The sequence below is a fragment of the Dromiciops gliroides genome, chromosome 4 (assembly GCF_019393635.1).
Source record: "Dromiciops gliroides isolate mDroGli1 chromosome 4, mDroGli1.pri, whole genome shotgun sequence".
Taxonomy (NCBI): Eukaryota; Metazoa; Chordata; class Mammalia; order Microbiotheria; family Microbiotheriidae; genus Dromiciops; species Dromiciops gliroides.
In genome coordinates, this window is record NC_057864.1 from 170,609,235 (window position 1) to 170,634,630 (window position 25,396).

General features: G+C 39.1%; 1 protein-coding gene across 1 annotated transcript in view; it reads left to right on the forward strand.

The window, feature by feature from the left end:
* Positions 1–4,369: 4,369 nt before the first annotated feature.
* The window catches only part of C4H17orf67 (chromosome 4 C17orf67 homolog), a 28,095-nt gene continuing 7,068 nt past the window's right edge, over positions 4,370–25,396 (forward strand). The window contains exons 1-2 of the mRNA XM_044000455.1: positions 4,370–4,439; positions 5,224–5,324. Of these exons, the coding sequence (XP_043856390.1) occupies positions 4,385–4,439; positions 5,224–5,324 (156 nt within the window). The 5' untranslated portion in view covers positions 4,370–4,384. The remainder of the gene's footprint in view (positions 4,440–5,223; positions 5,325–25,396) is intronic.

The following is a 25,396-nucleotide window of genomic DNA, read 5'->3' on the forward strand; positions in this document are numbered from 1 at the left end:
TTGCTTTCTTATGCTCACTGCCTTTCCTCCGCCTCGAACCTGTAATGTATCAAAATTGCTATGGCGAAAGTCAGTGTGGCAGGGATAACAGCAGTCCAACAGAAGGGGTTTGCCCAAGATCATATGGGCCAGTGGGTAGTGATGGGGTCAGGGCTCAAATGCAGTTCTCCTGATTGTCATTCCATGCCCTCTCAGAATAGAAAGAAAGGGAAAGGCAATAATGAGAATACTATGGTCATTTGTGTTCATAGAGTCTGGGTGGGGCATATTGGCCCATCGCACCTATGCTCTATCCATGCCTGTAACAGCAGGAAAATTCCTCTGAAAACAACAAAAAATACTATAAGAAAGAAAATTCTAGTTTACTGTTGATAATAAAACATAGTTTTCTCCATATTTGTTAATATGTGCTTATTAGTTTTTTGTATTGTAAATATTTTTCAGTGTCAAAAGAAATAAACTGTTTTCCTGTTACCAACCCCTATAATGTACAATGAGTACCTTTCCTAGAAGGGACCCTATTTGGGGGATTCTTCCACTTTTTGGGGAAACCCTAGACTCCTAAATTACTATGGGGCGGTAACAATGAGCAAAGAAACAGAGAGAAGCCTAATGCTCAAACCTCTTATTTAGGATTAGGTACAGGCCCCCAACCCCTCCCCATGAACCTAGTCCATTTGATTCCAGAGTCAAAGCTCCTTGTGGGACAGTAAGGGGATAGAGGTTCAGGATAGATTACATATATTTTTGGATATATTTCTGTGTGAACATGTCTCCTCTGGAAGAAAGTAAGCTCCTTGTGGGCAGACTGTTTCATTTTTTTGTGTTTGTATGTCCAGCAACTAGTACAGTGTTTAGTATGTAATAGACACTGGATAAGTGCTTGTTGATTTAACTGATTAAATTTATAAATTACCAAATATATATGGTAATTTTCTTTATTAAAATAGTGGAAAGATTTGATAATCTTTCATTTAGTTTTTCAAAAAAATCTTTAGTTCGAAAACATTTTTTCTGGCTCATAGAATGTGAGGTGGATTGCTGCCACACTCACCATCACTACCCCTTTCCTTCCCAGCCATCTCCATGATGGTTAGCACTGGTCTTCTGTTGCTGCTCAGAAAATATTAAATGGTATTCATGATGATGACCATATTTCAGTGTCATCTTTGAAATAGGTAGACTTGATCTTGACACATTTCATGGAAGTTAAGAATTCCTTTAAAGAAAGGGACAGCACTATGTGGCTTCTGGATTGGATTCTAAAGTACTTCTTGCTTATGTAACTGATGGGAGGTGACTTATTTTAGGAAACCAAAATTGGTTCTGTATCCTGGCTTCAGAAGAATGACTGTTTTCTTGATTGGTCCTGCAAGGAGAAAAACAGAACTTTAACTAAGGAATATGAAAAAAATTTAACACATGCACTCCTTCAGCAGTGAAGGAAGAGAAGGAATAAGTATTTCTATAGCACCTACTGTGTGTTAGGCACTGTGCTAAGCACTTTACAATGATCATCTCATTTGATCTTCACAACTCTGTGAAGTTTCCTTACAGTTAGGGAAACTGAGGCAAATGGAGGTTAAGTGACTTACCCAGGGTCACACAGCTAGTGTCAAGTGTCTGAGGACAGATTTGAACTCAGGTCCTCCTGAATCCAGGGCTGGTGCTTTATCCACTGTGCCACGTAGCTGCCCCCAGTTTAACTCATTTAATAAGTTTTATTCTTTTTGGTTCAGATCAGTATAGGAGCCTCCCAATGGCTAACCCTTTCCATTTGTTCAGTTGGAAAACTCATCTATAACTTGTCTTAAAAAATTGTCTAGGTGGCGCAGTGGATAAAGCACCGGCCCTGGATTCAGGAGTACCTGAGTTCAAATCTGGCCTCAGACACTTGACACTTACTAGCTGTGTGACCCTGGGCAAGTCACTTAACCCCCATTGCCCTGCCCCCCCCCAAAATTGTCTGGGGACAATGAGAGGTTGAGTGACTTGCCATGGTATAACAGCTAACTATTTAATGAACATTCATTAAGTGACTGCTTCATGTTAAGGAACTCTGATAGGTGCTGGGGAGGCAAAAGACAAAATAAAATGGTCCCTGACCTCAGGAAGTTTCCATTCTTCTGGTTTAGCTAGTATGTGTCTGTGTCAGTGGCAATATTTGAACTCAAATCTTCCTGACCCCAAGGCCATCTCTCTATGCACTGTGCCACACTGTCTCTCTATAATGGGCAGTTCATTATTCTTGATCTTAAAGTTGATTAGATTTGAAAAAGACTAAATGAGCTTATCGAATTATTTTAAAAACATGTTCTTGGGGAAGCAAGGTGGTACAGTGGATAGAGCACTGGTCCTTTAGATTCTTCCCCAATACTGACAGAAAAACAAGCTAAGCAACTCCTGAGAAGTCGGCGGCAGGATCGGCCCAGCAAACCTGGTTTTCCTGATGAACCAATGAGGGTGAATACTTTTCTTGGTCAATTTTAAGGAAAATAAAGTCATTTTTTTTTTTTTTGCGGGGCAAAGGGGGTTAAGTGACTTATGAGCTGTGTGACCCTGGGCAAGTCACTTAACCCCAATTGCCTCACTAAAAAAACCCAAAAAAACAAAAAACAAAAAACATGTTCTTGGGGCTGCTGGGTGGCACAGTGGTTAGAGGACTGGCTGTGGAGTCAGGAGGATCTGAGTTCAAATGTGGCCTGAGATACATACTAGCTGTGTGCCCCTGGACAAATCACTTAGCCCTGATTGCTTCAAAAAAACTTCCAAACATGTCTTTGATGGCCATGATGGCAGGTATTGAATCCCTTAAGTTTATTATAACTCAATGTTCCTCACAAAGATACAGGCCTCAACAAAATGTTAAGTACCTACACAAATAATTTTTAAATGTACCTTATTAATACCATGGAAAAGAAATATCGATTTCATAATAATAACCTACATTTTAAATGTTTTTCAGATTTGCAAAATTAATAACTTTTTGGGACAGGCAATTGGGGTTAAGTGACCTGCCTGAGGTCACACAACTAATGAATGAGTGTCTGAGTTTGCATTTGAACTCAGGTTCTCCTGATTCCAGGGCTGGTACTCTATCCACTGCACCACCTAGCTGCCCTCAAACTATCTACCTTTGAAGTAGTGCATTTGGAGTTAGATTTACAAGCCTCCCCTTGACCATGATAGGGGAAGGACTCCCTTCCAGGTAGGTAGCACAGATATTATTGTATTTGTCTGGATGTGTGAGTTCATTGATGTAGGGGATTCCTGGATGAGGAAATTCCCTCTACTTATGCAGATCAACAATTTCTCTTCAAGAGTTACTTGGATGAACTGATGATGAGTGAGATGAGCAGAACCAGAAGAACATTGTATACAGTATCATCAACATTATGTGTTGATCAACGGTAATAGACTAGATTCTTCTCACCAATACAACGGTACAAGAAAGTCCCAAAGGACTCATGATGGAAAAGGCTCTCCAAATCCAGAAAAAAAACCAACTGTTTAATATGGATGCAGACTGAACCATACTATTTCTTTTGTTTTGGTGCTGTTGTTTTTCTTTTTTGAGGTTTTTCCTTTTTGCTCTGATTCTTCTCTTATAACATGACTAATGCAGAAATATGCTTAATATTATTGTACATATATAACCTATATCAGATTACCTGCTGTCTTGGGGGCGGGGAGGGAAGGAAGGGAGGGAGAAAAATTTGAAATTGGAAATCTAATGAAAACAAATGTTGAAAGCTATCTTTACATGTAACTGGAAAATAATAAAATACTTTTATTTTTTTAAAAAAAGAGTTGCTTGGGGCTCTGAGAGATCAATTTACTTACTGAAGGCCACCCAGCAATTATGTATCTTAGGCAGAACTTGAATCAGGTTTTCCTGATTCCAAGGCTAGCTCTTTATATCATGAAGTCTCTCAATATAAGCCAATTTATATTTGCCTTCATTTTGCAAATGAGGAAACTGAGGATTTGAAAGTTTAAGGGACTTGTTTGTGGTCACACTGCTACTAAATTTCTGAAGTGGGGTTTGAACCCAGTTCTCTTGAGTAAGGGCTGGTATTTTATTCCCTTAGTTGTGCTGCCTCATTTATACATATCAGAAAGCCAAGATAATTAGGACTGAGAGACCCATCAGAGACTAATATTTCAGGATAGAATTTTAGAGGAACTGGGAAGGAAATATTTGAGCTATTAATCAGAACCATCCTGAAAACTCATGCCCAGATGGCTTAAAATCATGCCATGGGTCCCATTGGGCAACACAAAAACAAACATCTGTGCCTAGTGCAGCTTCCTTCAAGTAGGTGGCTGGCACCTCTGCACTACAAGCTCATTTTAGAAGGGACTGAAGGAGAAGGAGATCAAAATGAAGACTCTACTGGCCCTGGTCCTCTTTTTGTTCACTCTGACTATCTTTGCAGGTAGGAGATCAATCTATGAAAGATCAGAGCACTATTTATTTCTAAGATGGGACCATTAATGGTGTCATTATTATTATGATTTCAAAATACCACTTTGGGGAGGGTAAAGCCAATATTTTGGTACTCTTTCACAACAGGTTTCTAAAATCCTTTGTTAGCATCATTGGAGATAGAACTAAGCAGCTTTATCTTTAAATCAATGATGTGAGTAATCATTTTTAAAAAGTATTGAAAATTGTTGCTTCATTAGACAGACCTCTTTTATGTAGGAATGTTTAAATTGCCTGTGGTTTTCTCATTACTGAACATCTCCCAATAAAAATGTAATAGCTTTTAGTCTAGGACTACTTAGAGTTGGTGCACAAAGTATTATTTTCATATTTTTAAGAAATGATACCCAAGCCATCAGAAAGATTAAATAGGAAATAGAAGAAATGTTGTATATTTTTTTAAAAAGCAAACTTTCCAAATGGACAGATACTTTTTTATAGGGTGGACAATTTACAATAGAGAAGGAAGATATTTTACATTATTTTTTTCTTCAGGTGAGCCGATCTCCTTTATTGTCATCACAGATATATTTTAAAATATTCAAAATTCCATTCCAAACCTCCTGGAACACACTGTGTCTTGGGATGGGGCCCTCAAAGAAAGAACACTTTTGTGTGTTAACCCAAATCACACTTGCAAATATTTTGCTGTTGCATGGTGAGTTAAACAATCATCTTCTTGTTAACTTTAATACCTGCATCTCTTCCCTCTGCTCCCTCCCCCTCCCCTTTAGATTCTTCCCCAATACTGACAGAAAAACAAGCTAAGCAACTCCTGAGAAGTCGGCGGCAGGATCGGCCCAGTAAACCTGGTTTTCCTGATGAACCAATGAGGGTGAATACTTTTCTTGGTCAATTTTAAGGAAAATAAAGTCATTTTTCTTTTTTTTTTTTTTGCGGGGCAAAGGGGGTTAAGTGACTTGCCCAGGGTCACACAGCTTGTAAGTGTCAAGTGTCTGAGGTCGGATTTGAACTTAGGTACTCCTGAATCCAGGGCCGGTGCTTTATCCACTGCGCCACCTAGCCGCCCCAACATAAAGTCATTTTTAATGGTAATTGTTCAAGGTGTCCAGTTGAAGAGAGATAATTTAAACATCAAATTAGGCCAGTTGCTAAGACAAATATTAAACTTTTTAAACTAAGCATTTATTAAATATTATTTAGCAATTTCATGCTGAGAGGCAGAGTTTGAGGGAGGGGCAAGAACACTGAACAAGTACCAAGGGACTATTCTTGCGTTTGCTTGTATCCTCAGTGCTTACCACCTTGCCTGACATATAGGAAAGGGCTTAATAAATGCTTGTTGATTGAAACTGGGCTGGGTGCTTGGATAGTGCATAGAATGCTGGACTTAGGTCAAAAGGCAAAGATTCAAATCCTGATTCTGATACTAGGTCTGTGACAATAGAGAAATCATTTAACCTATTTCCTTTCTTGGACTCAGTTTACATATCTATAAAATTATAATATTAATTTCTGTAGGTCCCACTCTACTGGATTGTTCTGAGGTTCAAGTGAGATAATGTGTATAAAATTCAGTATACATCTTAAAACACTATTTTATTTTATTTTTTGTTTTTATTCTGAACTTACTCCCTTCCTCATTTCCACTTACGCATCTCCATTTCACAGAGCTTGTTTTTTGTTTTTTGTTTTTTGGCTGGGCAATGAGGGTTAAGTGACTGGTCCAGGGTCACACAGCCAGTAAGTGTCAAGTGTCTGAGGCCAGGTCTGAACTCAGGTCCTCCTGAATCCAGGGCTGGTGCTTTATCCACTGAGCCATCTAGCTGCCCCTTTTCTTTTTTTTTTTTTTTGGTGGGGCAATGGGGGTTAAGTGACTTGCCCAGGGTCACACAGCTAGTAAGTGTCAAGTGTCTGAGGCCAGATTTGAACTCAGGTACTCCTGAATCCAGGGCCGGTGCTCTATCCACTGCACCATGTAGCTGCCCTTGTTTTTTTAATGTATAAAATAAATTCCATATTACTTTCAAAACTGTTCTGTTTGTCTGGGTTTCCTTCTAAATTTCCTTCTGTTCTCTTCTGTGTATTTCCAAAAAAAATCTTTCAATGGCCCTCTTTTTTCAGTTTCAATATTAGTTGCCTATGCAGTCTCAGGTGTTTCCTTACCCCCATCTCCCATTAAAAATTGAGAGAACCCCATCCCCCAACAACCTTGGAACAAGTAAGTTGAGTCAAGCAAAATGAATAAGCACATTGGCCATGTCCAAAAATGTATGTTTCTTTTTGCACCTTGAGTCTATCACTTTTCTCTCAGGAGATGGATAAACGCCTCATCATAGGTCCTCTGGAAACAAAGTTAGCTTTTGCATTGATTAAAATTCTAAAGTCTTTCAAAGTTATTTTTCTTTACAGGATTCATGTCTTTGTATACATTTTTCTCTTAGTTCTACTTACTTCACTTTGCATCAGTTGATATTACAGAGTGTCCAGGATTCTCTGAAATCATCTCTTCTAAAATTTTTTAAGGTGTGATAATAGTCCATTGCATTCATATACCACAATTCATTTAGCTGTTCCCTAGTTGATGGATAACTCTTTAGATTCTAGTTCTTTAAATTTTTTTCCCTTTTAATTCATCTACTCTTCAAGACTGAGGAATTTTGTTTTGCTTGTGACTGTTCCCTTTCTGGCATTGTCCACCCTCTTAACATGCCCCATCTCCCTCATTCCCTCCCTCCATCCCAGCTTGCTTCCCTGTTGAGTTTGATGTATTTCTACACCAGTTATTCCACCCCCCCCACACCATGTTTAACACTCCTTTGTCCATTTCACATTAGTGTAAGGTTCATCTGATGCCCTTCTTTCCTCCATGCTTAGGGACTCTCCTTATCCAACCCAATTATAAGAAATAGCAAATTCTTCTCTCTTCTTCTCCTTTCTCCATTCACTAATGTTTGTCTTCTTTGGTGCTTCCTTTTCTTCTCTCCCAACCCTTAGGACAGAAGCAATACAGGGCTTTGTTTTTTTATTTAATTCTCACAGTCTATGAAGGCATTAAGGTTCTGAAAGGACATTTGTTTCTTCTCCCCACTGTGAAAATGTTAGCATTACATCATGCTATAGTCTTTTCCATTATTCCATTATTCAAAGAAAGCCCAGACACCCATGAACTCTGAGGTTATGAGCACTCTGTTCTGACAGGATAGAGGAAATTTACTAAGTTTCTCTTGAATCTTGTGTTTACATTTCAAAGTTCCTTCTCACCTCTCATCTTTTCATCAGAAATATTTGGAAGTCCTTTATTCCATCAAAGATCCATTCCACCCCCCACCCCCCACCCCTTGTAGCATTATACTTAGCTTTGCAGGGTAAATTATTCTTGATTGTAAGCCTTTATTTTTTTCCTTTTGGAATACTGTATTTTAATATTTCCTCTCAAGTATAGTAGACACTGCAAATCTCATGGTCCTGACTGTGGCTTCTTGGTACTTGAACTTCCTGGATACTCACAGTATTTTTTCCTCACTGTGGGAGCTCTGGTTTTTGGCTATGATGTTCCTAGGACTTTTCATTTTGGGATTTATTTCAAGAGATGGTTGGTAGATTTTTTCTATCTTTTCTTTGCTCTCAGTTCTAATATATAAGGGTAGTTTTTGTTTATGATTTCTTGAAATATAATGAAATATAGCAATATACGCTTGCTTAAGTGGTTTGGTTAAGTTTTGTATTAGATCTCTTTCCTCTTTCATTTTCTTCTTTTTTTCAGTTGTTTGATTTAATTATAATATTTCTTGCTACTTTATGGAGTCATTGATTTCCATTTGATCTATTATAGTTTTCAGTGATTCTGTTATTTGGATAAGGTTTATCCCTTTATTTTCTAAGCTATTTATTCTCCTTCCAATTCTTTCCTCCAGAGATGTTACTTCATTAAAAAAAATTCTTGTTTTATTTCTTCTAGGGAATCTATATAGTCCCTCTGGAAAATCAATTTTTTTTTCCCTTTGGAACTCTGTTCACAGTTTTTATGCAATTACTCTTTTCTTCTAAGATGGAATTTTGGGTATCATCTGGATCTTCCAAGACCTCCATGGCCTCTCAGGACATAATGCTTGGGACCTCAGAGTCCCTGAATACCTGGGCTTCCTTGGTTTGAGCATTGTTCTGTTCTAAGCACTTCTATGTTTTACTGGTTGCTTCAGGGGTATGCTGTTAAATGTGTAACAACCAGCTCTCAAAAAAGTATTCATATGACATACTTTTAAGTTTAATATGCATTATAAAATTTTCTTAATCACTTCCTGAAGTCTAGAAACTTAAAAAAACCCCAATAAATCAAACTGATTTATAGCATTTGCTGACAGTCAGCTTTCAAGAGGGGCTCTGGCACACAGCTACTTCAAAGTCTACTGCTTTTGTTGCCTCCAGACATGGAGCCAGGTAGGTCACACATACTGGTGGATCATCACTGTTTGGTTGGAAAGATGTTGGGTTTGCCTGTGCTGATCTTGGCTTTGTTGGTAGCACCTATTTCTCTTGTCTGAGGGTTTCCGGTTGGCTTTTTGTGCAGTTCTGGGAGGGAAACAATTTTCTGTAGTTTCTTATCATATTTCCTGATCAGTTTGCTCTGCTATGGGTTTCAGGTTCTTCCTGGAGTAGGTATTGGGGAGCTGGGTAATCTGCCATCTTGGCTAAAAGTATCTTAAAGAATTATGGTAATATATTAGCCCCAACTCTGCTACTAAGTAAGTATGTGACCTTGGGCAAATGAGCTTTATGTTTCTTATCTGCAAAATGAAGAGATTCAACTCAATATATTTTGTGTTTCTTTCCCAGAAGTTTTGTTGGTACTGCATAACTGAAATATGCCTTCGTGACAATTGATTATTATACCTTTTATAAGTAATCATTAAAACTTTTATCTATGGGGGGCAGCTAGGTGGTGAAGTGGATAAAGCACTGACCCCGGATTCAGGAGGTCCTGAGTTCAAATCTGGCCTCAAACACTTGACACTTACTAGCTGTGTGACCTTGGCAAGTCACTTAACCCTCATTGCCCCCACAAAAACAAAAAACAAAAAACAAAAACCTTATATCTATGAAACTTTGCCATTTATTCCCTGTGTGATGCTAGTCAGCTCACTCCAACTTTCTGAGACCTAGTTTCCTCATCTGTAAAATGAAGGGGTTGGATTAGATGACTTTTAAGGTCCCTTCTTTTTTTTTTTTTTTTTAAGTGAGGCAATTGGGGTTAAGTGACTTGCCCGGGGTCACACAGCTAGTAAGTGTTAGGTGTCTGAGGCCGGATTTGAACTCAGGTACTCCTGACTCCAGGGCCGGTGCTCTATCCACTGCGCCACCTAGCTGCCCCTTAAGGTCCCTTCTAATTCTAAGTCTGTCATCCTATGAACTTAGACGATCTTTTTTCTTTGCCCCTATTAACGGATGATTCCCATTATCCCTTTATCAGAAATGTTTATAGTAGATAAATAGGATTGGCCTGAGGTAGCTAGGTAGCATAGTGACTAGAATGCTGGACCTGGAATCAGGAAGACCTAAGTTCAAATCTTACCTGAGACACTAGCTATGTGACCCTGGGTAAGTCACTTAACCCTATTTGCCTTAGTTTTTCTATCTGTAAAATGAACTGGAGAAGGAAATGCAAACCACTTCAGTATCTTTGCCAAGAAAAGCCCAAATAGGGTCATGCGTATGTGTTCATCTTTAATGCTTGGATGGAGGATTTAAAATTATTTAAAAGCAGAGGAATTTAATGAAATGAGATAGTAAGAAAAGTCACAAAAATAATTTCTCCTATACACCTGGGGCATAATATTCTTCTACAAATAGGAACAACACCAATCCTTACATAGGATATATAAATGGAGAGGGACACATGCAAACAACATATGTGACCAGGACAACTTTGACTTTAAATGGTACAGGGCTGTTGATTTTTTTTTTTTGGTGGGGCAATGAGGGTTAAGTGACTTGCCCAAGGTCACACAGCTAGTAAGTGTCAAGTGTCTGAGGTCGGATTTGAACTCAGGCCCTCCTGAATCCATGACTGGTGCTTTATCCAGTGCGCTACCTAGTTGCCCCTATTGATTTCTTCTGGTGATGTCATCATGATGACCTTGTGGGACCTGTGATCCCCTACTCTCCACTTGTTGCTGCTGGGTAATGCTCAGCTGGATGTGTTTGTCTTGGCTGAGCTGGAGGTAGCACAGCAGTACCCTGGCTACCATGTCCAGATGAATAGCATCTATTTGGCCAAATGCCATCAGATGGGAGCTGACTGGAGGCAGGAGGGGCATGGGATGGGTAAGAGCAGCAGCAAGACATCAGTGACCCTTGAGCATCAAAGGTGTGTGTTCTCCCTTCCCATGTGTATCCTGGACTGATGTGTTCCTTATGTGTGTCTCTACATGCGTCACTCCCTCTGTAGAAATTGTATGTAACTTTGGAGAGTGTTCTTCGAGTTCATGGGGACAGTGTTTGGTTACAACTTTTCTTACTGTACTTTCATTAAATGCTCCTCAGGTAAAGAGTCAGTTGTTATGCTCAAGTCAGGGTGTGGCTGGCTCATGCTCTATGCTTGCTTATTGGCTAGAAGGGACTTAGGGATCACCTGGGCTCACTGGATCACAGACATAGGTCAAATCACCTGGTCTAACTAACTTCCTCATTTTATAGATGATTTGAGAGAAGGGAAGTGATCTGCTCGTGATCATTTTTTTTTTTTTTGGTGAGGCAATTGGGGTAAAGTGACTTGCCCAAGGTCACACAGCTAGTCAGTGTCAAGTGTCTGAGGTCAGATTTGAACTCAGGTCCTCCTGACTCCAGGACTGGTGCTCTATCCACTACACCACCTAGCTGCCCCTTGCTCATGATCATGCAGGGAGAAAGGTGGAGTTTTACTGATCACTTATAAATGTAATGAAAATAAATTGTCTCAGTGGCATCATTCAATTATTTTATTTTATTTCCTTCATATGGTCTTTTTTTTTAACTCGTGTCTTTTTTAATGGGTTTTACATGTATGATTATGTAAAACTACCATATTTGTCATTTTGTATAAGCAAACTTGATTAAAAGAAAAAAATGAAAGAAAGTGAAAAATAGCATGCTTCAGTCTGTTCCATCAATATCAGTTCTTTCTTTGGAGGTGGATAATATGTTTCATCAATAGTCCTTTGGGATTGTCTGGTCTTTATTTTTAATTTGTGTATTTATAATAGTCAAAATGACAGAGCCGTTCCAAGTTGTTCTTAAAACAATATTGCTGTTGCTGTATACAATGTTCTCTTGGTTTTGCTCACTTTGCTCTTTATTATTTCATGCAAATTGTTTCCCTTTTTAAAAAATTTATTTTCAATTTGTGGGTTGATTTTAAGTAGTGATATCTAAGTGAGCAAATCCTCTGAGAATAAGCTCCTTTATAATGAAGTCCTTGTTTAAAGAAAAGAAAAGAAAAAAAAAGGAAAGGAAAGGAAAAGAAAAGCAAAAATGTTCACCAATCACTTGAAGGTCAGCTGTATATGCCCCATTGCAGCTCATGACCAAAATGCCTTCCCTGCTGTTGGAATTTCAAGGACTTCCGAGAAACTCTAACCCTGCTGGTTCTGCATTCAGCAGCTAAGAACCCCTACATCCGGCCTCATCTACCCACACTGAAGAGGATTATGGAACAATGAGGAAAATACTGATTTAAGAGTCAGGTGACCTGAGTTTTGTTTTGACTTTCATTATGGCCTTGGGCAAATCACTCCTCTCTGGTTTTTAGTTCCCCTTTGGTAAAAGGAGGGCACTGAACCTGAAGACCCCCATAACCCCATTCTAGTTCTAATATTCTGTATCCTAGCCTGGGACAGCTAGGTGTTGCAGTGGATAGAATAGCAGGCCTGGAATCAGGAAGACTCTTCTTCCTGAGTTCAAATCTGGCCTCAGACATTTCCAAGCTATGCCTAGCACACAAGACTTTCCTAGGGTCATGGACAGGGACACACAGGGAAACTACTCAGCCTCCTGGATGTCCTAATATGAATAACAAGATCTCTTTTCTTCCAAGATAATCAGTTCTGAAATAGCAGTATAATGGGCAACCTTTTATGAACACCAGCCAAGAATTATGCTTCTAGATTTTATGTGTTATCTGTAAGTGTGGGAGAAAGGCTGGTGCAGTATTAACTATTTCCCGGAACAGCTTCCTTGCTGTCCCCACAAGCCCCTGAGATGCCTTGGTTCCTTTGCTTTGGGGACATCTTAGCTCTGATTATTCCTGTATTTGAGCCCTTTCCTCCAACGAAACCAGACTAATCATTGTTCCCCCACTAGATAGCACATATTCACACCTTTCTACCTTTGCTCATACTGGTACTCCTGCCTAGTATGGTTTTTGTTTTGTTTTGTTTGTTTTTTTGTGGGGCAATGAGGGTTAAGTGACTTGCCCAGGGTCACACAGCTAGTAAGTGTCAAAGGTCTGAGGCTGGATTTGAACTCAGGTCCTCCTGAATCCAGGGCCAGTGCTTTATCCTAGAATGGTTTTTACTCTCTTCAACTTAGATTACCCTTTCTTCAGGGCCCAGATCAAGTTCTGTCTTGGTTAGTAAAGTCTTCCTCAGCTCCCCGACTCTTTGGTGGTCACTTCTCCAAATTCCTATAGCACCATCTGTCTGTTTCTCTCATTTGGCATTTAATATACATATAATTTATGTCAAAGGCTTCCTCCTGACACAAAGGGTCTGGGCATCATTTGATGACCTTTCAAATCTCTGGTTTGTTTTTCATCACTTCCTGGGTGGGATCTGGTATTATTATCTGGAATTTCCCCTAGGGTAGCCACCAGCTTGCTGAGTTCAAGCACTTAAACCACCATATTACACCTTGTCTTCATGCCATGCCTCTGCTCTTGGATGTCCCTTTCCTACTCTAGCTCGGGGAATGGTAATCAAATCAAAACTACCAAAATATTCCTCATCCCTCATCACCAATTGTCCATATGTCAACTTCTATCAGAATGTAAGCTCCTTGAGGGTTTTACTTGCTTGTATTTGTATTTCCAGCATGTAGCACCATGCCTAGCATATAGTAATCATTTAATAAACATGTTTCTATTTTATTTTATTCCACTCCAAAGAACGATACAGGCATCCAGATGGCCATATCTTTTCCCTTCTGTCCTTAGTGCTATCAGGCATGTGTGTAATTAATTTGCATCTCTATCCCTTGAATACCAGGCAAGTCTAAGGGAGTTTCGCCTCCACAGGACTCAAACAATCTGTTTATTCTATCTTTCCAAAGCACCCAGAGAGGGAGATGGCACTGACTCCTCCTGAAGGCAGGTCATCATTTGTTCAGCTCCACTTCCTGCCTGACCTAATCACTTTTGAATCCGCATGGCCTTAGCTCCCACCACCAACCGCATTGCTATGCTAATCTTTATTTTTTAATCTTTTTAATTAAAAATTATACTTATGTCTTATTAATTAATTATTTTTAGTTTTTATTTTTTAATCTTTAAAAAAATTATTAGCATATGCTAATCTTTAGTTATACTCTACCTAGAAGTTTTGTGGGCAGGCCATGGGTGCTAAACCAGGATACAATGGAATAGTAAGGTCTATGCTGAGAAGAAGAGGGAATGACTGAAAAGGAGATGGAAGAAGGGACCATGTTATGTCCAAGAAAGAAGAAAGAATATAATTAAAAGGATAGTAGCATTTGGTTGATTACTTTGGGTTTTTTTTTTTTTTTTGCAGGGCAATGGGGGTTAAGTGACTTGCCCAGGGTCACACAGCTAGTAAGTGTCAAGTGTCCGAGGCTGGATTTGAACTCAGTTTCTCCTGAATCCAGGGCTGGTGCTTTATCCACTGCGCCACCTAGCTGCCCCAGTTCTTATTTTTTGAATGAAGGATGAGCTACTTATCTTTTTGAGACCTAGATTATTACTTAAGCATTCTTTAGGGCAGAGGTTCTTAATCTTTTTTTTTTTTTAATGTGTCATGAACACATTTGACAGTTTAGTGAACCTTAAGGATCCCTTTCTCATAATAATACCTTTAGCACTAGAACAAGCAGGTTGTTCACTGACAAACATTTGCTTGGTCCTTTGTGGTATTTTGAAATTCTAGTCCTTCTAGAATTGAAAAAAAGACTAATTTGTAGTTAAAAGTTAGTGAAAATAGGGGTGGCTAGGTGGCGCAGTGGATAAAGCACCAGCCCTGGATTCAGGAGTTCCTGAGTTCAAATCCGGCCTCAGACACTTGACACTTACTAGCTCTGTGACCTTGGGCAAGTCACTTAAGCCCCATTGCCCTGCAAAAAAAAAAAAAAAGAAAAAAAAAAAGTTAGTGAAAATAAAGATATCATTTTCTTCCCATTCAAATTCATGGACTCCATTGAAATCTACTCAAAGAATCCATGCTTTAGAGGATGAGCTCATGCTACAGAATTCATTTTAGGAGTTGTAAGCTTAAAGGATTAGAGCTTGAGAGCTGAAAGGGACCTTGCAGGTCATCTAGTTTGGCCCCTTCACTGTATATGTTGAGATAGCTAGGTGGCACAGTGCATAAAGTGCTGGACCTGGAGTTAGGAAAACCTGAGTTCAAATTCAGCCTCAGACATGTACTAGCTGTGTGACCCTGGGCAAGTCATTTAACCCCGTTTGTCTTAGTTTCCTTATCTATAAAATGAGCTGGAGAAAGAAATGACAGACTACTAAGAAGACCCCGAATGGGGACATGAAGTGTTGGACACAATTGAAATGTTTAACTGAAAACAACAACAAAAGGTAGCACAGTGGACAGAGTGATAGACCTGGAGTCGGGGGTACCTGAGTTCAAATTCGGTCTCAGATACTTATTAGCTATGTGACCTTAGCCAAGTGACTCAATCTCTGTCTTATATTCCCCATTTATAAAATGGGGATAATAATGGCATCTACCACCCAGGGTTGTTTGAGAGAATCAAATGAGATAATAATTGTGAAGTGCTTAGCACAATCCCTGGCACATTAGTTATATAAATGCTAGCTGCTTCTTCCTCTTCTTCCTCCTCTTCCTCTTTCCCCCCTCCTTTCCCTCCTGCTCCTCCTTCTTCATGTAATACATAAAGCTGTTTCTATTTCTTGAACATAATCACATTCTTTAAACCTGGTCAGCCCATTTTTAATATGTAGGGGCTTTATGGTGTTGACTTTTTTTCTGTTTGAAAACATGTCTGTAGAATGTATCTATAAGGGGGAAGCTAAGTGGTGTAATGGATAAAGCTAGTGCCTTGGATTCAGGAGGACCTGAGTTCAAATCCAGCCTCAGACACTTGACACTTACCAGCTGTGTGACCCTGGGCAAGTCACTTAATCCTCATTGCCCCACCAAAAAAAAAAAAAAAGAATATCTATAAGTAACACAGAGGTGTGGTGACTGACTGATGAAGGCACTGACCTTGGAGCATGTTCAGTGCTCTCTACCTGTTGCCTATCCAAATGTAGGCTTGGTGAACCTGCTTCTGAGTAGGTGAAGCAGAGGGCCTGATTTCCATTTTAGAGCATGCACAGGTTTCTTGTCAGCTTATTCGTGATGAAAAACTTTGAAAATGGCTGATGAGCCAGACTGGTTGTGCATATAAAAGGCAAGAAGAGATGAAATCTCTCTCTTTCTCTCCAACTACTTTCAAGTGAGTGAGGAAGAACTTGTTTAGTCCTTTAACTGGGGAGAGGGTCAGCCACCTGAGCTCCCTTATCTGCCTACCTGGCTTGCCATGTGACCATGAATGGATGGTTGGCTCTACTGTCTCCTTTTTCTGAGTTTATTCTTTTCTGATCTAAGGTGACTGAATATCTTTGGCCAGCCACCATTCCATTCAGAAATCCCATTCCTTGTGGCACGGGTTAGTTACTACTGAGAGGAATTCTTTTAGGGAACAGTCCTTCCTTGGAACTATTGGGTTGTTTTTTAAGAGGTCTTTTCCATGTTCTCATCTAAATTGACCAAATTCAAGTTTTCTCTTAAAGCCCCAATTGAAGGAGGAAAATGATTTTGTTGCCAGGATGACCAATGGAAATCTCTAGAAAGATGACATCCAAGTATAAATTATTTCCTTTGTGAATACATGTTTAAGTGCTCAAGTGCTCTGGGACTACCTCTTTTCTAAGCAAATATTCTTTGATTTGGCCCATGTGCCCTCAAGGAATGTTCTTGATGGTGGTGTATAAATCATGGTAGCTTTCTTGTAAATAATCCTAAAATATCCTTTCATACTCAGTCTGTTGGACATAATAACTCCATTATCCATTTCTTCCTTGTGATCTTAAAGCCTGGGTCAAGGCTATTGAGATTTTTATCCTTTAAAATATTATTCTATGGTCCTTTTTGGATGGTGGGCATATTCATTTTTTCCTTTGGGGGGAACAGTTCATTGACCATCAAACATCTCCTCTGCCTATAAACTTGCTGTTAGTTTATTTAATGAACAAAATTTTTTCCAAATGTTGATGGAACAGTTCTCTTCCCTGACCTCCCACCTCCTAGTGAAGAGTGCAGTGGAAGAATTTAACTATTCTAAAAAAAGATTCTCCTGTGATGTTGACTGCTGTTTGATAGAAAGCACTCTGGTCTTCTGTTTGGCCTATAATAATTATATGACCTATTTATCTGCTTATATGTAATGAATGCCCTCCCTCTTTACCCCAATGAAAATGTAAGCTTTTTGAAGTCAGGGATTTTTTTGCTTTGTTTTTGTATCTCCAGTTCTTAGCACAGTGCCTTCTGTATTATAAGTACCTACTAAGTGACTGTAGAATTGGATTGGATGCTCAGTTTCCAGTCTATCTTTCAGCTATTTACTAGGTATATTTCCCTGAATAAGCCACTCAGTCTCTCTAAACCTCAGCCTCTTCCTCAGTTTTCTGGACCTGATATTCTATCTCCTTCTCTGTGCCTTTATATAAGTTTTCCTACAGACGCTTTCCCTCTTTGAACCCCTAGCCCCCTTCAAAGCTGAGTTCAAATGCGTGTCCTTTTCTGATTATCTTAGCTATCTTTGCTCCCCTATACTCCCACACACTTATATTTATTTTCTGCATTTTTCTATAGGAATTATCTGTGTGCATGTTGTTTCCCTTTCAAAAAAAATGTAAGCTTCTTGTGGGCAAGGACTGTTGTTTTTCTGTTTTTATCTTTGATGCCTAATGCAGTGTTTGAATGGAATGGAATCCATAAAATGGGGATTAAAATACTTGTATTATCTACCCCATAGGATTGAAATGAGAAAATGATTTGCAAATCTTAAAGTATAGAAATATGAGTTGTCATCCGTATTATTTTCTGCCTTAATTAGCTCCTTGTGAAGTCAGTCATTTGATTATTCTACCTTTTACATACCATAATGAAAGGCCTGTTGTGATTAGTTTCATTTGACATCTGAGGTAGGACTCTGGTCCTTATTATTATTATTTTTTTTTCAGCAATTAACCTATAATAGTCGAAACTGATTTTCCATCTGCCCCTTCTTCCTCAGTCCAGGAACATTTGAGTCAATCATTAAGGCTGGGTGATGCTGCTGAATTTGTGGTTTCCAGCAGATTGGACATTTGGCTCTTCTTCTTTGAACAATGATCATTTTTCAGCCTTGTGGGGGATTCATTTTCATAACATTTTCAATAAATAATGAAATACCATGGAAACTCCTGCAGGCTTTGGGCTTGTTTTTCTGCACCAATAATTTGAATTGGCCTTTAGGAAAGGGAACTATGTACTGACTATTCTTTGAAGTGTTTTTATGTACTCATTGTTCCTGGCCCCAAAGACAGTGTAGTGTAGTAAATAGAACGCTAGATTTGCATGATGGATTTAGAGTCAGGAAGACCTAAGTTCAAATTCCATTTCTGAAACTTACTGTACTTAACTAGCTGTGTTATTATGGGTAAGGTACGTTCTGTGCCTTAATTTCCTTATCTGTAAAATGAGATAATAGCACCTATCTTACAGGATTGTTGTAAGGATCAAATGAGATAATATATGAAAAAGCACTTTACAAATCTCTAAAAGACCATATAAATACCACCACTACCACCACCATCACCACCACCACCCTCCTCCTCCTCCTCCTCATTATAATCGTCATTAAGCGCTGAATGAGCATTAGGTGTTCTGTGTTCCAGTTCTGGATCTTCCAGTAGCTAGCTGTGTGACCTTGGGCAAGTTACTTTACCTCTCTTAGCCTCAGGTTCTTCAGATGTACTAAATGGTTTCTGAGATGCCTTCAGGACCCTAAAAAGTCCACGTCTCAGATGCTTCTAATGCTGCTTTTAGAAAGTTAGTTTTCTGGTTCAAGGAATTATCTCCTATTGAAATGCAAATACACCTGGGAAGAGGTCACAGATTAAGAAGCATTTGGTTACAAACACATTAACATAATTAGTTGATCAGCCTTTTTTCAGAGTAGAAATCCAAGCTGAGAGCAGATTTTTAATAGGGAAAGGGAAAGTATGGTCTAGGGTTTAGCTTCTTAAATTGTGGATCGCAAAATGGGGTTGTGTAACTGAATGTGGGGGTTGTGAAAAATTTGGCAACAGTAAAAGTTTATGTATACCTATTTTATATACCGATATAACTGGGGTTGCATAAACATTTCTTAGGCAAAAAGGGGTTGCAAATGGAAAAAGTTTAAGAAGCCCAGAGTCTGCAGAGATTTTTTTCTTATGTCACATGCCCCTTTGCCAGTCTGGTAAAACTCATGTACCCCCTCTCAGAATAATATATGTTTTTTAAATTAAAAAAAATTGGGGGAGCTTTTTTTTGGGGGGGGGGGCAGGGCAAAGAGGGTTAAGTGACTTGCCCAAGGTCACACAGCTAGTACATGTCAAGTGTCTGAGGTCAGATTTGAACTCAGGCCCTCCTGAATCCAGGGCCGGTGCTTTATCCACTGCTCCACCTAGCTGCCCCAGAATAATATTTTTTAAATGCATAATATACATAGAATTACAAATGAAACCAATCAGATGGAAATGGTTATCAAATATTTAAGCCTATATATGTATATCTACACACATGTATACATGCAGAAATATTTGATAACTATTTCATATGTATGTATGTGTGTATGTGTATATACAGACATACAAACATACACATACATACATATTTTAAAACAACCCAAATTCATGGGTCCCGTATTAAGAACAATAAGTATTAAAACACTAGTAACACTTGTCAGATAGGCCTGAATGGCTTTCTCAGGGCAGCCCACTTGATATCTGTGTGAAGGATCCATGAAAGATGATGCGTGAAGGATGAAAAGGAAGGTGAAGAAATAAAGGTGGAGAGTTTTACCCAGGGCTCTGAGCAGTGGGACTGCTCTGCTATATGCAAACATATACTTACTCACCTATTCTCCCTCTACCTCCATGATATTTGGACACTATGAGAAGGGGCAAATGATGACAGATGCAGTGAAATGGATTCGGAGTCAGAGCATGTGGGTTTGAATTCCAAGTCTGCCACTTCCAACCTTTGGCTTTTAACCCAGCTTCTCTAGGTCTCAGGTTCCTTTGCTGTGAAATGAGGATTTGGCTGAGGCAGTCTCTGAGGCACTTTCCAGTTTTAAATCCTATGATCCTCCATTCTCTGCGTTGGTCCATTGCCATCCTTGGTGACCTTCATTAATTTTTTTTTTTTTTTTGGTGAGGCAATTGGGGTTAAGTGACTTGCCCAGGGTCACACAGCTAGTAAGTGTCAAGTGCCTGAGGCTGGATTTGAACTCAGGTACTCCTGACTCCAGGGCCAGGGCTCTATCCACTGCACCACCTAGCTGCCCCCTTTCATTAATTTTTAAATTTTGCTTATACACTTATTGAAGAACAGTGAGTCATCTAGAGTTACTCATTTGGCAAAGAAAATATAAATTGGTGTCAGGAACAGCTATTCCTCTTTCTTCAGGAATTCCTCTGTGCTCTGAATAGCGGGACTGCTCTGCTATATGCAAACATAAACTTACTCACCTATTCTCCTCTACCTCCATAATATTTGGACACTATGAGAAGGGGCAAATGATGACAAATGTGGTGAAATGGTTTTGGAGTCAAGCAAAAGATTGCTTTAGTTGTTTGCAGGCAAAGCAGAGAGAGTAAAATAGTGTATAAGTTGTGTGTTCTTACATTTACATATTCAATTCAATTTAGCACTTAGTAAACCGCACTGTATGAAAGACACTGATCCTTGCGGGTGGGGGAAGGGGGGGTCTATGGTCTCATTAGTGTGGCTACTCCATCCAACTATATAGATTGCACAGACCCATCCCTTTTCATGTTGTGTAATCTTGTCTGTGTCCTACCATGATGCTTTGGAAACTGACCTCTAAGTCTTAACATTTTATATCAATTGACAATTGACAGTTTTAAAATCAATGTTGTGCAACAATGGCCCCTTGATCTTATTAGATGACTGGTCCACTTTCTTCTCTGCTCTGTTTCTGATCATTGTTGACAAAATGACTGTCCGTTCACACTGTAATAGAGAGACAACTGGTATCTTAGTGGATAGAATGACTGGTGGCTCAGTGTATAGAGTGATAGGCCTGGAATTAGGAAGATCTGAGCTTAAATCCAGAGTCAGTAACCTACTGTGTGACCCTGGGCAAGAAACTTAACATCTGTTTGCCTCAATTTCCTCAATAATAATAGCACCTAGTTAGGATGCTTCAAATGAGATAATGCTTGTAAAAAGCACTTACCTGGCACATGGTAGATGCTATGCAAATGCTTATTCCCTTCACTGTAATGACAGTCTTTAAAAAAATCCCGATAGTTGTCTGCTCATTCATCTCAAGTAGATGTGATTTTTAATATTGGAAATCTCTATTCCACTAATGGAAATATCCTATGTAAATTGTTAATTTATTTTTCTTACTTGGCTCAACATTTAGAACACCACATGCCTGAGGAAATGGGCATGTAAGGCCAGAGAAACAAGACTCAGGATGCTTTGGAGAAATAAAAACAAAGAGAACGTCCTTTTATCTTTCTCTGATTATCTTTCCCTGGCTGCCAGTTAAAGATATTTCCATTTTCTCTTCAAATGAGACTACACCTGTGATTTCATTGGTAAACTGCAACATGGCATATTAGTTCTAATCCTGACACGTGCTGACCTTGTGATCCTGGACAAGTCCCTTAACTTCTGAGTTCCAGTTAACTCTTTAAGACTGTAACTTGCAAAGAAGGTACCAACCTGCATTGATAGAAGGAGTTTTCTCATTAGGGTTCCCTATGCCAATGAAATCCTCTCTCTTTTCTCATTCTCACCACACCATTATCTAGTATTGCATTTTCCTAATTTGGAGATGGGGTGGGGGGGACCATGATGTTACCTGGTAACCTTAAAATTTAGGGATAATTAACTCTCCCTTTGGGAAGTTCTCAAAAGCAGCCTTTCACCTTTGGGTCACCACATCTTATGGGCAGTAGTGAAAAGTACTTTTTTTTTTTTTTTTGTAACTGACATGTGTCCCCATGTTTGGTTTTCTCCAACTAACCTTACTGTTGAAACATTTGAATGAATGAACAGGTATTCCAAACCTTTTTTCTTTTACTTATTAAAATCTCAGACATTTTCTCCTCCACAAGTCACAGAGATGGGGAATTAGCACAGTATTTAAAAGTCTAAGAATTGCCTCTCTTCAGTTAGAATAAATCTGATTCTTGTTAGCAAGTAGAGATGCCCATTTTATTTTCTCTAAAATAATATTGGCCTCACCTGTTGCTACACACACACACACACACACACACACACACACACACACACACACATATCTGTCTATAGCCTTACTTAAGATATAAATTTCCTCCTTTACTCATATTGAGTGATGCAAGAGCAGTTCCCTGACTCTAGGGAAACCTCTGATAGAAAGTATTTGCATGTATGTAAGAATCCCCATGTTTGTTTCCTTTTTTTTTTTTCCTTGAAAGAATGTTTTACTAGACAAATGATACAAAGCAAATGTATCATTGCACTTTTTCTGCTTTCTATATATACTATATTCTCTGGATAGTTTTGGTTAGGAACCATTTGCATTAGAATACAGAATTAGGGAGGCAGTATAACACACTGACCTGAATCAGAGGATCTGAGTTTAAACGTGTCCTCTGGTGCTTAAACTTCCTGGGTCTCAGTTTCATCATCTGTAAAATGAATGGGTTGGAATCAATGGCTTCCAAGGTTCCTTCTTGACATAGATTTATGATCATATTTGTTTATATTCTGTTAAAATGCCTCAATGGTCTTTTCCTTCTATAACCCCTGGGTGGTGCTGGTGGGCAAGGTCATTCAAACTAGCATTTATTTCTTCCCTGACTGCACATACCTGCAGAATTCACTCCCTGCCAAACCTCCCTAATTTAGAGTGGGCAAAGCTTCCCTAAAAACTGGGGTATGACCTTCCTCTCTTCCAACCTCTTGAGTACTGAAGGGGAAAATAGCCACCTGTCCCACTTGCTCAACTGTCTTCATGATTAGGCTTTGTTTACCAGAAGTGGATATTGGGGATTGTTCCTTCTCTCTCCTTCACTGTCTTACTCACTTGTTGACATAGTTCATAATGTGTTTCTCAAAGATCCTTACTAGTACAATGCTTGCCAGTCAGCTGAGTGACTTTCCAGTGCTTTTCTCTAGCCAAGTAAAGGCTGAAATGCCTGGGTGGGGTTCCTCCATTGGGTTAGATTGAATTTTTAAATGTTACAAGCACAGCAGAGGCAGGATGTGTGGCATAAATATTGACTGTCAAAACGGATTTGATTTCCCAGTACAAGAATTTGGGATGATTTTAATGTGAAAAAGAGACAACTTGTTGAAAGATAGCCTTTAATGTAATGATAGCTAGCATTTATATAATACTTTAAGATTTACAGAGTTCTTTTTTGTGTGCGAGGCAATTGGGGTTAAGTGACTTGCCCAGGGTCACATAGCTAGTAGGTATCTGATACTGGATTTGAACTCTGGTCTTCATGATTGGAGATCCAGCTCTCTAATCTACTGTGCTACCTAGTTGCCTTTATATATTTTTCTCTGATAAGTCAAAATTTGCTTAAAAATTTGGGGCAAAAATCAAGGAGTGATATACACAGCAGGATTTTGTATTACATAATACCTTTCAGCACATTGTATGGCTGAATATTCAATACAAAGTGCCTGCAAAAGCCTCTCTATTCCCTTTTCATATTCTCATCTAGGATATCCTCAATATATGCATAGAATAATTTCAAAGATTTTACAGAAATGAGAAAGAATGTAGATGGGTTGGTAGGTGCTCTTTTTAGTAATAATAACCCACAAAAACTTTAGATAAAATTTTTTTTTTTTGGTGAGGCAATTGGGGTTGTGACTTGCCCAGGGTCACACAGCTAGTGTCAAGCGTCTGAGGCCGGATTTGAACTCAGGTACTCCTGAATCCAGGGCTGGTGCTCTATCCATTGCACCACCTAGCTGCACCTAGATAAAATCTTTAAAAAAAATTTTTTTTGCTGGGCAATGAGAGTTAAGTGACTTGCCCAGGGTCACACAGCTAGTAAGCTTCAAGTGTCTAAGGCCAGACCTGAACCTAGGTCCTCCTGAATCCAGGGCCAGTGCTTTATTCACTGTGCCACCCAGCTACCCCTAGATAAAAATCTTACTGAAGAGATACGCATTGTATTAATCGGTTAATCAAAAGCATTTATTAAGCACTTATTACATTCCAGGTATAGTGCTAAGGAGTAGGGATATTAGAAAAAGTGAAAACCATCCCTGACCTCAAGAAGCACAACTTCTAATATTATGGGGTGAGTGAGTCTATACACATGAACACAAGAAACAGAAAAAAACCATTCAGAGATGTAGGAAGTTTGACCATTCTCATAAGAAAGAATATCATGGATGAAATTCTTAAGAACTTACAAAACACTAACATTTTATACAACAAATAGAAGTATTTATGCAATATGGTATGATAGAAAGATTTGAAATTGGGAGATCTTTGTTCATATCCTTGTTCCCATCCTCATAAGCTATGTGACTCTGGACAAGATATTTCATCGCTTTAAATCTCAGTTTCTTCAACTGTAAAATGGGAATAGAGCATCTGCACAATCTACTTCACAAGTTTGTTGAGAGGAAAATGTTTTGTTAACCTTAAGAGACTTTAGAGATGATCTAGTCCAACTCCTTCATTTTTCTTTTCTTTTTTTTTTTTTTGCAGGGCAATGGGGGTTAAGTGACTTGCCCAGGGTCACACAGCTAGTAAGTGTCAAGTGTCTGAGGCCGGATTTGAACTCAGGTACTCCTGAATCCAGGGCCGGTGCTTTATCCACTGCACCACCTAGCCGCCCCCTACTCCTTCAGTTTTTTTTTTTTTTTTTTTGCAGGCAATGGGGGTTAAGTGACTTGCCCAGGGTCACACAGCTAGTAAGTGTCAAGTGTCTGAGGCCGGATTTGAACTCAGGTACTCCTGAATCCAGGGCCGGTGCTTTATCCACTGCACCACCTAGCCGCCCCCTACTCCTTCATTTTTCAAATGAGGAAGTTGAGACTCAGAGAAAGAAAATACCTTGCCCAAAGTCACACAAGTGGTTAGATGGAAGGGCCAGGGCTTAAACCTAGGTCCACTGACTCCAAATATAATGTTTTTTCCACTACTCTATGCCGAAACAGTACAGAAAGGTGAGATGTTAATTATTATGCAAAGTCTTCCTTGGTATTGATGAGGCTTTTAATGAAGGGTCTGGTTTGGGATTACTAAACATTTCAGAAAGACCTTTAGGAAGTGTGAATTCAGCCCTGAGTGTGTTTCATTTTAAAAGAATGAGAGCATGACATAAAATTTTAAAAGAGTGAATTGTGAAATGTTCAACTTGACTGAAGTCCCTTGCTTTTCGGTAGGAACCATGCCGTTTTAATTTGTTTTGGTTATCACTGT